The sequence below is a fragment of the Calliopsis andreniformis genome, chromosome 5, assembly GCF_051401765.1.
Source record: "Calliopsis andreniformis isolate RMS-2024a chromosome 5, iyCalAndr_principal, whole genome shotgun sequence".
Taxonomy (NCBI): domain Eukaryota; kingdom Metazoa; phylum Arthropoda; class Insecta; order Hymenoptera; family Andrenidae; genus Calliopsis; species Calliopsis andreniformis.
In genome coordinates, this window is record NC_135066.1 from 11,560,989 (window position 1) to 11,577,820 (window position 16,832).

Below are 16,832 nucleotides of genomic sequence, written 5' to 3' on the forward strand. Positions count from 1 at the left end.
TTTAAATATGTAAAAAAAGCCTCTTAGAATTTATATTTAAATTACCCGCGATGTCGTTTTGTCCGAATGTATATACTTTGTTCTGTATTATTTTAAAGCGATTCGTTTTACTCGGTTATTATCAAGTATTTCCTTATCGATTGCAGAATCTCGGTTTAGTATCACGATCGATAAGTTTTTGAGAATGTGGATGGTTGAACAGAGAGAAGCTGGCCACGATTAGTGAAAGTTCTAAGAGGAATGCGAAGTTTCTCCATGATGATAAGAATTAATCGTGATCTCGATTGTTCTACGATACAAAGACGCATTCTTATTGAAGAAGTACCAATTTTCTTGGTTTATTTTTGGATTCCTATCTAATCTAATCGATTATCAATTCAAAGTTTCGAAATCGTCGTTATTGTTTCGGTTGACAAGAGGAAAAGATATTACACTGAGAAGTTATTACCGTTCCTTCCCACGGTCGAACAAATTCACTTTCGTTACCATTATATTCTTCGCATTTACATTCAATTAACGTCCCACTGCCGTGGCTATAATCGCGCGATTGTCATGAGTAAGTAAAAGTCCCAGCAACGAAGTTCGCTTTAACCTACGTAGTGAAACAGTTGCACGCAGCTACGGAAGTGGCGTCATTCGCAATTCAATATGGCGGACGTTAAACAGCGTAAACAGAGTGGCGATCACAGGAGATCGTATGTGGGTAAGTACTGTTCGTATTTTTTAACATTCTTAGACGGTGTGAAGGTGGAATGTGCTAGGACTAACAGTGATATCGAGGAGCGCGTCTAATAGTCGATGGCTCGCGAAATGTGTGTCGAGTGCCAGATGTAACCTTTACCGTTATGTTTTGTGCTTTTTTTGACGTTTCATCGAAGATTTCAGTGCACATTTAACCAAATGGGATACGCCTTAGCAGTTGTTGCTGGTCGAAACGAATTCTAACCACGTGGTAGATTGCCATAAGTTACACAACGGAAATACAGTTTGCGAGGGAAGACTGCCAGGTGTACCTTAAGTCATCGTTCAAAATTCTGTGCATCTCGACTTGTGAATCACATCAGGTTCGCGTTGCTAACATATATATGTACCTGATTTCATAATAATCGTGCTGGGAATATGTATATATGGGAAGAGTGCAAATATTGATGAAAGTGCCGCGTAACGTTCGCGGTTGTAGAGGTTATAACGAAGTCGTAAACAGTTTTTACGAATGATACGTGAGTTTTTAGTTTCTAGCAACAATGACATAGCAGACTATAAATAGTATAATGGCCTGCTATACCATCGTAATTACATAGAGTAATACGATGTTCTGTCAAAGTAGGATGACGTAGGCTCGAAGCATGATACGCAAGTGCTGCCGTCTCGCGTAAAAGTCGTCAACTGCGCGCCTCGAAAGGAGGGAACTTTAAATTGTGCTAATCGCCCGCTGGCCTTGCTTCTTATTACTCAGCAACGTTGGTAATTATTCCACTTGTTACGCTTTTTCAACGTTTTTCCGTGTCATCTTAATAACTTGGTTTTCTATTGGGGTACTACGCATAAAACAAGGTGATAAATAGTTCATAAACTGTATCACGCTTTTGTTGTAGATATAACTAAACAATGCTGAGTTCTGGATATTTGTAGAATGTGTTGTAAGCTACGAGATTTTTGGACTTATTTTTTATTATTTTTTTAGTAATTACTAATTTTTTATTTCTTTTTATATTCACTATTATAGAAAAATTGAATGAAAAAGAAATCAAGAAAATTGCATGTTACAACAGGTGTATTATAATTGAATTCTCAATCGTACCGAAGGCGGAAACGCATGGTATTTTATTATTCATACAAGAGAGAGAAAGTATAAGAGAGTATAGCAGTGGAATTTCCGGAACATTGAAATTTAATGCGTTAGGTTCACTACTCGCGTGAAAATACACGCGATAATCGCGATAGAGATCGCATTGGAACAAAAGGGATTACGTTTAGCAGTCACTCTTAATAATTCATGAATATTGCTTTAATATAAAAGGAAGTTTACGTAACTTAAAGTACTGTCGTAATAATAAATAGTATTAGTAGTATCACGTCGACATAACTTTAGAAATAACTCAAGAAGATAAACCTAAGCCGAGAAAAATTTGCGCGGACTTAACTTGATTTTCCAGTAACACTTTTATGTTTTAATAATTTTCATATAATCTAAGTTAACACAATATTTTCGTTCTTAAAAAAGAGTGCCTCAAAACTTATCACCTTGAAGTTCAGCATAGGCTTATAAAAATTCGGTGAAAAATATGTGAAAATATTATTTCATAAGAATTACTAAACTAAAAAAAGTGTTTGTGAATTGAAACCGAGATCTACTAGTTATTTACAAGTACAAACATTTCCTGTTATTATCTTCCTCAAATTATGTGCACGCGTTTCAAAACACTCTCCACCCCTTGTAGCTACTTGATCTAGAAAAACAAGGAACATCTCGGTACCATTTAACGCGTGAGACACAGAATGACGGTATACTGATACGAGACAGTTACATTATTCCGCGTTAAATGAAATCGGCGAGAATGTAGGAGATGGGAAAAGCGAGCAGCCGAGTTTCAGAGCGATTCAGCGCGGCGTTCTGCAGCGCTGCGCGTGATATTCGGGATTGGAAATGAGAGCCGCATATTGGGATATACCTATTCGGTTCTCGACACAGCCCGTGTTTTATTGAATACTATCGATGGGTTTATGTACCTCGCCCGTCCAATCAAAACCAGTCGTTCCGTTTTCCCGATGGTTCGCGGTATTCCTTCCCACAGCGCGGAACAATAACCAGCGATAAATTTTTTAAACCGCTCCGCGCGAATGATTAATTAAACGTGAACTCTTCGCCGTCGACTGCATAATTACCCATCGCTTTTGACATCAAGAATAGGAAATAAACGTGTGCTTGAAGGTTGGTGACGTTTTCAAACGAAACCGTTCGAGGAAGTATGTACTGACTCGGATCATCTTTCGCGTGTATAGGGTATCTCATTCATTGCGCTGCTCTAGGAATCGAGTGTTAGGGGAACGTATTGTTTTACGATTAACGGCTTCATTGTAACCTTCAGCACTCTTGCTTGAAATTAGTAGACATTAATGGATCATTTCCAGGAAAACCGTATTTCTCCTTGGACTCTTTTATGTGCGATGATCGCGTGATATTTTATGGTACAGCTGTTTGCTTGGATCACACCATTTCCTTGAGTTTTTTACTTACACGTACCTGACAAATATCGCCTGATTCTGTGTGAGAAACGATCCTTAGTTTAACCAGAGATGAGCAAGATTTTCTTGGAATAAGTAATGGGAAAGAATAGATTTTTGTTTGAGTGAAAATATATGCTAATATCTTAACTTTGAAAGTACGGCTATCTTACTGGCTACTAATGCTTAGCATGCATTTTGTGTGAAAGTTCGATAGTGCTACTTTTAATTATATCTGCTGACGTCTATAGGCATTCCTCGTTTAATCTGCATTGGTCATTCAATGCCCATAGGCGTCAGCAGTAATTAAATTAAATAGTAGATAACCTTAGACAGGTATTTCGAACAATTAGGGATCCAACTCCCAATAGAGATAATATTAGATAGGAATCATATGATTACTGGAAGGTTTCAATTTTATTAGTAATTACCTAGCACGAAGGCAATGTTAATGGACAGTTTGTAACGACAGTATTTCCATAAGTTAAGACAGGAAACATGTAAAAGGCAACTGTGTAGATAACTACTTTGGTTTACCGAACAGGAATGAGAAAAAGATGTAGAATGAATGGAAACTATGTCAATTGCTAGGAAGCGCTTCGCGAATCTGTCTATCGCAATCCAATAAGACTAATACTCAGAGTTTCTCCTCTTTAAAGTGTTTCAGTACACCTGGAAACGCATCTACACTATGCACGTATGTTCCACATCGCGATGATCCAATTCGCTTCATTGGCCGCTCGCGTGTTTCCGTGTCTCGTTAGTTAAACTTGTCAAGTACTCAGTCGGATGAATTCGTAGACAATCTATGATACATGCATCGTTAACCAGACAATACTAATAGACGATACTGTGGGGTGCAACAAACTTTAAACTACAGATGTTTAACACCTAACATGGCATTTAAAACCAAGTACTCACAGTTGAAAATTAACAATTAGCGTAAGGAAATGTAGGATTACTTTTCTTTTTAGTTTTTTAGATTTTCGTGTTATTAAAAATGGAGGAGGTATTTAGATGGTCTACTTCAGTTTGGACACCCTGTATTTAGGGCACTCGAGTGGCATATATTCAAAGAATCAAGCTCAACGTAGTTTCAGTATCTGTCTTTCTTATAGTTTGTTTATGCCACCTTATGTAGCAACTCTGACTTAATTGCAGCCTTTCTATATCTAAAAAGAACAAAAGGAAATTCCACGTTTCTGTGTCAAGTATTAGAAACCACGACGGTCAACAATTCGCGTTTCCACCATGACGAGTCTACAAATGATTTTTGCATAGCCAACGATAAGGTCCAACATTCAGCGTTTCGAATGACAACGCACATGCGAATCGTAAAGTAAAAGTACACCCGTTATCTGATACGCATAAGACACAAGAGTAACGCGTTTCGTACGTATATTACCACAGCCAACTCCAGTACTAGCTTAACGAAATGAAAACTTAACAACAAATATCAACACTGCGAGAGTTCGATTTTGCACTTGATAGAAAGAGTACGCAGCACTGTGTGTCTCTATCTATTCAGTGCAAAATTAAACTCTCGCAGTGTTGCTGTTTTTCGTTCAGCATTGTTAGTATTAGAGTCAAGTATGACATTACATATACTCAACCGCTAGCAATCTTACTCCTAACTGCGATCGTTAGGACATTTTTTCAGACGGCTGTACACCTCTTATGTACCACGACGTTCCATGTAACAAGCGAGATTTAGTTAGTCGTGAGGTCATATCAATGCGTACGTTGGACCAATTGTGTTCGATGACCACGACGTATTCTTGAACGTGACACAAGGGACAATGACGGCCGCGTGAATTTATTTCTCCAACTTCTCGTAACTGGATCCGACTCGATGTACGATTGTCGATGGGCAAAGGGCAGTAGACCGTGATACCTTTTCTTTTTAGCTATTAAAGATCTCTTATCCGATATGTAACAGATACTCGACCACTTACAACGTAAACTAATTCTTGTCTATTCAGTTTCATGCACTATTAACTTTGAAGTTTCCACGGGTATCTAATAGCTACAGGTGCCGCCGCTTATTTCGTGTATAACACAAAAGTATTGAAAGCTTGTGGAATGAAATATGTTCTAGCAAACAAATTATTATTTTTAGTAGTGTTTGCTTTGATCCATGTTTTATATACTTGTTATTAGTTTGTGTCGTATTTCGTTTTGTTTGGAACTATACGTGTATATTAATAGAGATAGAAATGAGCAACATTGTCTGTATTAAAACACAATTTGAACTGTGGGTATACAAAGCTTGAGATGATAGGAGTTGAGGAACTTGTACAATTACTGAATCTTTAATTTGGGAAAGCTGTGACTAGTGTAGGAATAGAGTAAAAACAGTGTTCGTCCAAACACTGAAACACATTACTATCTCATATTACCGACTATGAGAAGACACTTGTTCGATTTTTTCTCCAGATAAAATTGAATCTCATCTATTGCTTTCTGAAGTCACCTCATTTTGGGGAAGAATTGCATTTGTACCTCCATTTCATCGAGTCCCTTATTCTTCTAAAGAACTTAAGTATATATATTTTGTGGAAAATAACGTAAATAGTGTTGATGAGCGTGGGCCGTTTCAAATTAACATAGATAGAACCTAATTTGCGTAGCATGGCTTTTACAAACTCTAGAGCAAGAACGTCAGAACATAGACAATCTAAAAGAGCTTCGATTACTTGGATCCATTTCATCTGTAGTCTCTAATACTGTAATCAGAGTTTATACCATTCGATCTGGATACACTACAAAGTGTTTACGATATGTAATCACGATTTACTGATAAATTTACAGTGATGAATATATTTAGAAGGTCTGGGTTAGGTACACCCAAACAGTACACCCAAGTAAAACTTTTTAAATCTTCTCTAGAAGCCTTCTCTAGATGACCAACTTTTTAATCTTTGAACTCAATATTAAACTAGTCAATCGAAGTTCTATTATTCTACATTCTGTACCGAAAGTAATGAATCCCATCATCCAACATGTTAAACGTGTACAGATAAAATGAGAGATAGGAACATTCATCAGTTTTTCGCTCAGTTCCTTAATCCACGGTGCCTTTCACTTAACTTTCTTACATATCGACCATCGAATACCTCGCATTCCTGATTAACACACACCACTGCCGAAGTGTGCCCCGCGATTTACGCGCGTGGAAAGCACAGGAGGGGTCGAATAGCAGCCACTTCAACGACGGTAGTTGAAACTCTTCAGCGAAATAAATAAGTAGATAACCGAGGAAGTAATGTTTCTCCACGCAAGAAGAACTCGACCGTCTTGCAGCCCGATTTCTTCGCAGTATTGTTAACCGCTTTCCCCCCTTGGCTGGGAGCGAACTTAAGAAGCTGCCACTGGGGAGCTGTAGACATCAGGTTCGAGAAACAGCCAGCGGCTGTTGCAAAACTCATAATTGAACCGCGTGCATGGCACTGCATAAACTTCGGGAATCGCAGTTACTCGCGTCGTACGCCAGCAGAGAAATATAAATAACCCGTACAGGAGATGGCTCCGTAAGCGAGATTAACGATAGTTCGGTAGCCCGAAGGAAGCATAATAATCCTGGCTCGCTTTCTGGAATAGCAACGACCTCTTCTCGTGCATCGTTGGTCTGGTTCCCCGTCGGTTTCTTGCCGATCCCGCTCATACTACGAGCCTCCACTTTTTCCCGCAATAAACCTCATTTGTCATAAAACATTTGCCACGAAGACCGCGGGACTATCGCGAGGGAGGCAGGGATGGTTTCTTAAATAAATATCTCGGTGGAAAGCACGTCGTAACCCCCGTGCGTCGGGCTTCTGATCGTTAACTCGCCGGTTTTACAGCTCGTGCTAACTGTACTCGATCTAAAATCCGTGCTCGCTGACGCTGACGCGCTGCTTCGATTGCGGCTGTTCCGCCGTACCTGCTCGTAAATCGGTAACATTCGCGAAAAGACGAACATGGAGAAACATAATGGGAATGACGAAGTACTTTCGTGGCATGTTGTTTTACACAACCCCGAGACTTTGTATTTGTACTGTTTCACTGGTATAGGACATTTCTAGCTTAGTGTTCTGTTAGAGAAGTTTCAACTTTTTGAGTTTCGTGAAGTCTCGATTTGAGAGGTTTCGGAGTGAAGGATGGGACTAGAAGTAGGAAGGCTGACTGATACGAGTTGTTACTTCGGATCGAATGAACATGTTTTTCTACAGCTGTGCGGAAAAAGGCTGACGTTATAATGTACGTAAGGAGTACAAAAAGTATTTCACAGTGCAGCGTGAAACGATTCAAAGGTTAAGAACGTTCAAGGTTGGAATATAATAATATATTAGCGAGCAGACGTACGTACTTTATGTGTAATCATAGTACCTCTAAAGCTTGTAATATGTTCATCACCGCGTAATTTTTTCGATTTTTAAGTTCTTGCATTTATGCTTCAAATAAAATAAAAATTCTATGTTTAAAAAGAATTATTTTCTATGGTTTTCAATTAAGCTTACTGTTTCTAACGTATTGGTCCCTCTGTTCATCTCTCAAATATTTAAAATCCTGTAGAAACATTCAGCCAACATTTATGATGAATACGTAATCGCCCAAAATACATTTCGTAAATATTAGTTTTATCATTAATAATCGCATTATTTACTATTCTTGCACCCCGTAACATCATAAATTGTGGAACTACGTTGCATAGAATTACGAAACAAATGATAAGTGATAAGAATTGTTTCGTTTGTGAATGAATCGACGTTGCGTAAGAACATAATATCAAAACAATTATTTGCCTGATATTTTTTCTACAGATTACTTCCATTTCGTCATTATCATCTACTTCACACTTTCACACTTTCCTCTTACTAGATAACGATTTATAATTACGCCCAATTTATCATATTTTCGGTTACACAATTTTATAAAAACGGAAGGAAGTAATTATCTTCGTTATTTTAGTATTTTATTCTCCTTTTATATTTCACTTCCTGAAACCGTTCATACAGTCTCGTCTTTATGAGCGTGTTCGAATTCAAACTTTATTTCAATGTTCATTAAATGTTTTATTTTACGACGTATTTGGCATTTTCTTCATTCTTTACGCGCACTATCTAAAGCAAAAATAACCAATGAAAGGTAAAAATAGGCCTCTTGCACGAGCATAAAATTCTACATACGACGGGAACGAACGCTGCTGTTACGGTACGCCTGCTAATATCCGTTCATCGTAAAAGCATACCAACTATCAGTCTCTTCGTAAATTGTAATTCACTGGGAAAATAATATCCTTCGCGAACAGTAGCATTCTGAACCTCATATTTCCACAGCTTAAGAGTCTTGTCATGAAATAGCCGAAGGTAAACATCAATCACACCATTGTAATCGCTACAGAGTGATCAATCATCGAGTGAATCGATCCTTCGAGCTCCGAGTTCAATACAGTGATATAGCGTAATCCAAGGATTACCTTCTTATTGTCATTCAGATCGTTTGGAATAAGCCTAAACAGAGTAAAGTCGAAGATTTCGTCAATAATGTCTAATCCTGAATCACCAATTATACGTGAAGTTCAAATATACATATCATCGCGAAGTCTCGAAGTACATTAACTGCCATAATTTCTCTTATCAGTGAATTAAGGATTTATTTTAATCATTATCTAAAGTTCATTAAATAAAATTTGTTTCAGTTAAATATTTGAATTGTGTATAATATATTCCTAATTTAACTTATTATTTACTAAAATTATTGAAATATAAATACTTCTGTAACAGTTACCTTTTTTTGAAATCTACATGCAAAATTACTCACGAAGAAGCAGGATATTTTTTACTAAAAATTGAACTGTGGAAAGTGAAGCAGAAAATAAGACTTTGAAAACTGGAATATTTTCACATTAGCAAATTTAAATATTAAAGAACTAGACAATTTTAATTGCTAAAATATTTGAAAACGAAAAGTCATTTGCGTTGATGAAATTGAAAGAATGATAGAGACATCACACATAAGCATTGTTCGAATCGTTTCAACTAAATGTTTCCCTACTACAATTACTTCAATAAATACTCTTTAACCCAATTGCTAACCAAATAAAAATTCTTCACCGTTCTAAATAACTTCAAGAACATTCCTATCTATCTTCAACAAATGAAAACGTATTTACTATTCGTTATCCAGAAAAATAAGAATTTTCCTCTCTGCTCCTAACGCTTTGAAACCTGAATACATTCCCACCTGTTTCGTACAAACATCACCTCATTCACGTAGTCTAAATAAGCCTGATAGGTCGAAGAAACGATGGTCGAACAGTGTAGAATATCATACCATAAGCGGTTAGTCTTGACACACAAGGTGACACAGGTCGCAGCCGTGTCTCCCAGGTTCCACCGGTATTTCTTGATTGTGGGATGCTGCCAACTCGCGAACTCCGCCGCTAACCACGGCCCATCGGCTGGCTACCACCACGCCAGGGTATTTCTAGTCGGCTCTCGCGCTTTAGTACTTGATCGTGTGTGCACGGAGTGTCTGTGCTTGGCGGTGCTACCTCGTTCCCTCGTTTCAACCGCCGCCGTTCCTGTTTCCTTTCGACACGTTCAAGAGTCGACCCGTCGCGACGAATGTGAACGAGGCAAGATGAACGAAAGGAGAAAGACACCGTCGGGTCGGAAACGGCTCGAGGAACCGCTAACCAGGCCAAGGGAGCCGACCAGGCCGCCGAGGATGAGAACCCAACAGAACCGCGATAACAACACCGTCCATCGCAATGTGATCCATGGTGCGCTGAAAATACGGTTGTCACGTTAATTGCAAGATCGTTCGAGCACTGTCCAGGGCTAACATTTGCACGTTAATCCTGAGGATTCACGAGAACGATTGGCTCCTTACCAGAAACTCGAGCCCTCGATAGATTCGCGATATTGAAAATCAGTAATTGAAATGTGTTGCTTAAAATACTACTGTGACGTAAAATGATCGTTCATCCACGAGACGGTGCGCGTTAGGTTCGCTCGAATTTGGGAATCTTCGGTCGTGGACGAAAGTAGCTGACAGAGTCAGAATAATGGAGTGGGGCTAACGTAAATCTCAAAATACGATTATGCCGCGAAGTGTACGCTTGAGTGTGAAACTAAGTAGAGCTTAATTTCGATCCAGTTTGAGGGGTCAGTGTCAAAGGAGATTGACTTTATTAGCAAAAGCTTGAGAAGCTAACAGATTCGCGATAACTGAGTCGTTAAACGATCCACTGATCTTGAGATATAGTTACGATAAGCGGTCACTTGAGTATGAAGTCGAGTAAAGTTCGGATTGTGAAAGGGATTGGCTTATTACCAGAAACCCGAGTAGTCGTTTACATTACTTCACTTTTGCTCCCGTTTATGGACCTTTCGGTGTTTCGATTTTGGCTTTAACCGCTTCTCTGCATCTCTGCTCTATTACCTATGATCGTTCGTATTGGATCTTGTAAAGTGTATCAAGCTGGGGCGTGTCAATTTTGCTGTGTATAGATCACCTAAAACATTAAAATCGGGTGAGAAGGATAAACGAGGCTAAACGTGTGTTCAAAAATTTGCTTTCAGCCGAAAAAGTTGCGATGACGACCCTCGACGAGAACGTGAACCGTGTACCACGGGTTTACACAACAAACGAACCAGTGGGTGAGTTTTTCTGTCTTCGTTATTATTCTTTTTTCAAATTCATATCCTTTTTTTAACGATTTCTGTTGACCAACGAAATTGGAACATGTCACCACGTTTGTTTGTTCATTAAGTAATATTCAAATACGAAACTAGAATTTTACTTCCGTACTCTGTCATTCACATCTTTGACGAGACCGAAGTAAATGACATATGATTCTATATCGAGGAAACGCCGCTTGATGCATGTAGCTTGTTATTATTTTATTTTTCCTTAGACTTAACATATTTAATAGTTGTTCACTACAAGACACGTGGACACTCAATGGGAGGAATAATAAGTAGAGCAGCATTCATGGATTAAATAAATAATTGCAATTTCATGATCGTTTTACATCTGGCTCACTTATCATTAATTCTTTTTTCTGTATTCCTTGTTAATGGATAATTAATTTCCATTTAGCTTTCTTACCCAGAAAATGTAATTATACTTTAGGCCGCGGTTTCAGTGGTTGCGTTTTCTGACAAATATGTCTGAACTTCTCTTGCTCATACGAAAAATAGTTCAAACATATTCGTCAGAAAACTCATCCACTGTAACCGTAGCTTTAGAGAGACTTCGAAGCAGTTCGTTTACTCCACGATACATTTTTGCTGGCCCAGTTGCATTTCAGCGTTTCCTTCTTTTCCGATTCAGTTAGCCTCGGTTAATTAAATTCTCTTCTATTTCGTTTTTCTTGACCGTCTGCCGCGCGCGCGCCCGCTCCGTTCCAGACGTGAAATTCGACGCTCTGTATTTACGAATTGAATGCGGTAATGATTCGTGTAAGTGCAAGATTGCAAGGCACTGATGCGGCTGGAAGGGCGACAGACGGCGTGTAGTTCATCGTCGTCAACGATGACGAGGAACTGGCATAAAGGTAGAAGACGGAGGAGAAGAGAGGAGGCGGAATTAGCATTCGCGCGAGTATATAATTGGCCATTCGCTTGTAATAAGTAATAGCTCGGGGCTCCTTCGAAAGCGTTTCATCATGTTAGTCTGAAATGCCCCTGCCCCTCAAGTTCCTCCTGAACAGTTGACAATTCGCATTTCAGTTTAGCTACGATTTTACCACCGAAAGCAGGTGGAAATATCCTTAAAGTTTGCAGTTTCAATATTCACAAATACAGGTGATGATGAAAGAAATAGTCTCTATGGGATCTATTAATAAAAATAAAGCTTTAATAATTCACATCGATATGAAAACCCGATTATCATCGGCATGTACTGCAGTAATAATCACATGCTTTGGCTTCTCTTTTTCTGAAGTTCGCAATTGTTTAAATACTAACTGAATTATTTTAAAACCTTATCGTTCGTTTGAAAATAATTAGAAAATCGAATGTTTTGGTAGCAATTGAATTCTGTATCTCTCTCTACCTGTTGATTCTCAAGTTACGTGTCATAGATCAGCATATTACGTACATAAGTGGCTGTAGCTAATCTCAGATTATTTTCTTGTTTTATCTAATGAATGTAACATGTCTGTATGTTTAGCTGGAACACCTATTCCAATGTATCGAAATTTCAATTGGCCATAGACATATACTGAAAGGATTGTACATAAGTAGTCTTTAAGTAAGATCTAACATTTCTGTGCTGCTAACTGATAATTTGTTCTATGGACTTATGGTCCTCTTTCATATTCATTATTCTTTGGAAATGTATAATAAAATGACTAAAATTATCCATCTGTGAATTTTATTAGACCATATAAGCTGGCAAGAGAGAATAGAAAAAGTCTCATTGGCTAGTCCAGATAATGAGGCAGATGAAGGAAAACCTATACCAATTGTACTTGCTCATCCAGACCATACCTTTGAATTAAATGAAGAAGCTTTGGAAAAAATTCTTCTCCAGAATGATGTTAAAGACAGAAGTGTAGTTGTTGTGTCTGTAGCAGGTGCTTTCAGAAAAGGCAAAAGTTTCCTGCTTGACTTCTTCCTGCGATATATGAATAGTCAGGTATGTTAATGATTAAATTCATGTATAAGTAATACGTCATAAAACGTTTCTGACTAAGACTTCTTTCTTTCATGTGTATCTGGGAATTAATCACGTAATTAATGATATTAAAAAATAGTATAATAACAATAACAAAGTAGAATCTTGGTTGGGTAAAGAAGATGAGCCTCTGCGTGGGTTTTCATGGAAAGGAGGTTCTGAGAGAGACACAACAGGAATACTAATGTGGTCAAAAGTTTTTCCTGGTACTTTACCCACTGGTGAAAAAGTGGCTATAATTTTAATGGATACACAAGGTGCTTTTGATAGTCAATCCACAGTTAGAGATTGTGCAACAGTGTTTGCTTTAAGTACAATGTTGTCATCTCTACAAATTTATAATCTATCACAAAATATTCAAGAGGATGACCTGCAACATTTGCAACTTTTTACTGAATATGGTAGACTGGCATTAGAAAAGTCTGGAAGTACACCATTCCAGAAATTGCAATTCCTAGTAAGAGATTGGAGTTATCCATATGAAGCAGAATATGGTGCAAAGGGTGGGCAAAAAATATTACAAAGAAGACTAGAAATTTCTGATAGACAGCACCCAGAATTACAGAGCTTGAGGAAACATATCCAGTCATGCTTCTCAGACATATCTTGCTTCCTTATGCCACATCCAGGTCTCAACATTGCCACTAATCCGTACTTTGATGGTAGATTATCAGAAATTCAAGTAGAGTTCAAAGAACAGCTCAAAGTACTGATACCAATGTTATTAGCTCCAGAAAATTTAGTTACAAAAAAGATTAATGGTCAGATTGTAAAAGCAAGAGACCTGGTAGAGTATTTTAAGAGTTACATAAAAATTTATAAGGGAGATGAGCTTCCTGAACCCAAAAGTATGTTAGTGGTAAGTTTTTACTATTTTATTCACGTTTTATTACTTACTGTTAAATATATTTTTAGTACTTGTTAGTTCTATATTTTGTTTACACGTTTTATTTTTAGGCAACAGCAGAAGCAAATAACTTATCTGCAGTAGCAGAAGCTAAAGATATTTATATGCGATCAATGGAAAATATTTGTGGAGGAGGTCAACCATTTTTGGCAACAGCATCTTTAGAAAAAGAACACACTGCATCGGTTGATAAAGCTCTTCAATTTTTCCAGAACAAAAGAAAAATGGGAGGACAAGAATTTAGTGAAATGTATAGGGAGAAGTTAATAAAAGTAAGGAAGTATTATAAAGACATATGCACTATAAAAAACAGTTTACATATGACTCACAATTAAACTTCTACATGTAGAAAGAGGAATTAAATGTATTATTTTATGTTTATTTATACTTATCTTTGTTACTTGGTAATATAAATATGAATGGTTTGTTCATTGTAGGATATGGATGAAGCTTTCATTCAGTTCAAAGCACAAAACGAAAACAAAAATGTTTTCAAAGCAATGCGGACAGCAGCAGTCTATGGTGTAGTTGCTGTCATAATGTATATTTTGTCTGGATTATTTGGCCTTACTGGTTTATACATACTAGCAAATACTTGTAATTTCATTCTTGGACTTTGTATATTGGCACTTATCTTGTGGGCATACATAAGGTATACCGATACTTCTCTTACAAAAATTCTGAATCTTTTCGTTTTAGTAACACAGTGTTTTTTATTTATACAGTTACAGTGGCGACTTCAGATCATTTGGCGAGGTTCTAGACGACATGGCTAATATGCTCTGGTATAATGTAAGTACTGTATTTGTTTTATACATACAAATCTAGGTACTTGAATCCACTGAAATGACCATTCTATTTGTAGAATACGTGTAAAAAAATAATGCATTAGTAATAGCAAGTAATGCTTATTAAACTTGTACAACTGAAAATGCAATTCTATTCTTATTCGGTGCGTAGGGTTTTAATAAGAAGCAAAAATATTCTTTCAGTCTATTGATAGTAAACGTTGAAATTATAAGAGAATAGTTTTAAACTATGGGTATTTTTTCTGCTATTGTAAGTAGCTTCAAGAAGACGTTTATACAAAATTTAGATATGGAAATATAATAAAAACAAATGTAGTATACAATACACTAATAGATTGTATTCTAAATACTTTTTCATAAGTAATGCAGATAAAAGAAAAGTATCTATTGAATAGAAATTATTTAAATATTCTTTAGTCTTAACGTTTACAATCGCATGGAAAATGTTCTCGATTTTTATAAAAAATTTTAATTCGATTTTTATGGGCATATAATTTCAAACCGAATATTTTACGTGATTGCGTTCACCATTTTATCACATTTCCTAATTCATATCTACCATTTCTTATTTCTGCAGGCTGGAAAACATACTCCACTGTCACTCTATGCACTACTATTGTTTGCTGCAGTGGAATTAATGTTTGAATTACTAATAAGAGCATATAATTACTATATAAAGGAAGACGAACAAGATAAATGTCTTCTTCCTTCAGACACGTTATGTTCTCTTCAATATATTTCTCATAACATTATTCCCGCATTACATAACATTTATTTCAATGCTTTCCACACATTACGCAACATTTATTTTCACACAGATTCTATACTTCGTAATATACGTATACAATTATTTGATAAATTTTTACAGTAATCTTAAGTATAGTTGAATATTTTTTTAAGTATTCACGCTTATTGTTTGATTGTTTGATGAACACTTACATTTGAGTTATACAATTTTAATCTTTATCCGTTTTCACCTTTCTTTTTCTTTTTTTTCCTCTTAATTTTACTGTAAACCAACTGCTAAGAGGAGTCAATATCTCAGAGGTATGACATTTGTTCATAGTTAATATGAAAGTAACTTTCTATGTATTTTAAAATGTTGAACAAAAGTATTGTATCATTATAATTAATTCACATTTTACATCAATAAGTCTCCATAAATCATAATTTATTTCGATATTAATAATATTTATATTATTGTTTGTACTCTAAAAATATTATTTTCTTTTTCCTCTTCAGTTCATGAAACCATTCTACCAACAATTTGTGGAGAAGTCGGTTCATGTTGCAGTGGTTCAAGCTGCTGAAATGGCTGCAAATTCTACATTAAATGCCACTGTTACTGCCAATGGCAAGCCTAAGTTATCATAACATTCATTCCCTTCACAACTTGGTTTTTCAAAACTATTACAGCTTATGTCAATATATTAAACCCAGTGTGTGGCATAACAAAATTTCAGTTCTGACTATTCAAATGAGGCCATAAGTAGATCTGTTTATTAAGTCACAATAAGAAGTTGTGTGTTAAATATTTTAATTTCAAGTAATTGCGGATGTAAATACAGTTTATTGTAATTCCATATTTAATTGTTGAAAATCGTACTTACTAATTCTGTCGATGACCATTAATATGATGTTAGAAAGACAAAATTCCACAATTACTGGTGTGATATTTTAATTTGAGCGTACTATCAGTTTTGGGGTTTTTAATGTTTATAATTGCTTTTATTTATTTCTTTTATATTGAAATGTATGTTTAAAAAAAAATTTTTCGAGAAATACAAGTGTTTTTACATTTTTTTTTTTTATATATATCGGAGTTCACGAGTAACTTGTTAATTAAAAGAACATACGTAACTGCATTTCAAGGCCACAAGAAAACAAAATATTGAACTATTTTTGAAATAAAATTTAAATAATACACACTTTGTACATTTATGCATTATTCTGTGTATTAACTAACATAGTTAAATTATATTTGTGCCAGATTTACTATACATCACTATTGTATTGAGTAATTTTTTAAAAGTAAAGTGTAAATACTTTCAAATGGTCTTTGTACTTAGCAAATTCTAAACAAAATTCATTATGTTTAAACTAAAGTGAATTAAATTTATATACATGCCATGTAATTTATCATATAGTTTGGTTGTACATACTATCCAATAAATTGACAACAGTCTAATATAGTCATATCATTATACTTTAATCTTATGAAC

At 36.2% G+C, this 16,832-nt stretch overlaps 1 protein-coding gene across 5 annotated transcripts; it reads left to right on the forward strand.

Moving 5' to 3' along the window:
• Positions 1 to 642: 642 nt before the first annotated feature.
• Atl (atlastin GTPase) lies at positions 643 to 16,735 on the forward strand. Of its 5 annotated transcripts, none has more exons than XM_076378075.1 (8): positions 643 to 703; positions 10,794 to 10,871; positions 12,599 to 12,855; positions 12,974 to 13,753; positions 13,852 to 14,073; positions 14,239 to 14,453; positions 14,527 to 14,593; positions 15,188 to 15,656. In XM_076378075.1, exons 1-8 carry the CDS (start codon positions 649 to 651, stop codon positions 15,479 to 15,481), a joined length of 1,968 nt encoding a protein of 655 aa, XP_076234190.1. In that variant the 5' UTR covers positions 643 to 648; the 3' UTR covers positions 15,482 to 15,656. The 5 variants fall into 5 exon arrangements, with proteins under 5 accessions (XP_076234190.1, XP_076234192.1, XP_076234188.1 ...); XM_076378077.1 differs by lacking the exon at positions 643 to 703 and adding an exon at positions 978 to 1,064; XM_076378073.1 differs by lacking the exon at positions 643 to 703 and adding an exon at positions 9,260 to 9,991.
• The last annotated feature ends 97 nt before the right edge of the window (positions 16,736 to 16,832 follow it).

Coding starts and splice junctions, on each gene's coding strand:
- Atl (XM_076378073.1), top strand. CDS start 9,514: ATGGTCGAACAGTGTAGAATATCATACCATAAGCGGTTAGTCTTGACA. Junction 14,074..14,238: donor ATAGGGAGAAGTTAATAAAA/GTAAGGAAGTAT, acceptor TGTTCATTGTAG/GATATGGATGAAGCTTTCAT. Junction 14,594..15,187: donor CTAATATGCTCTGGTATAAT/GTAAGTACTGTA, acceptor TTATTTCTGCAG/GCTGGAAAACATACTCCACT.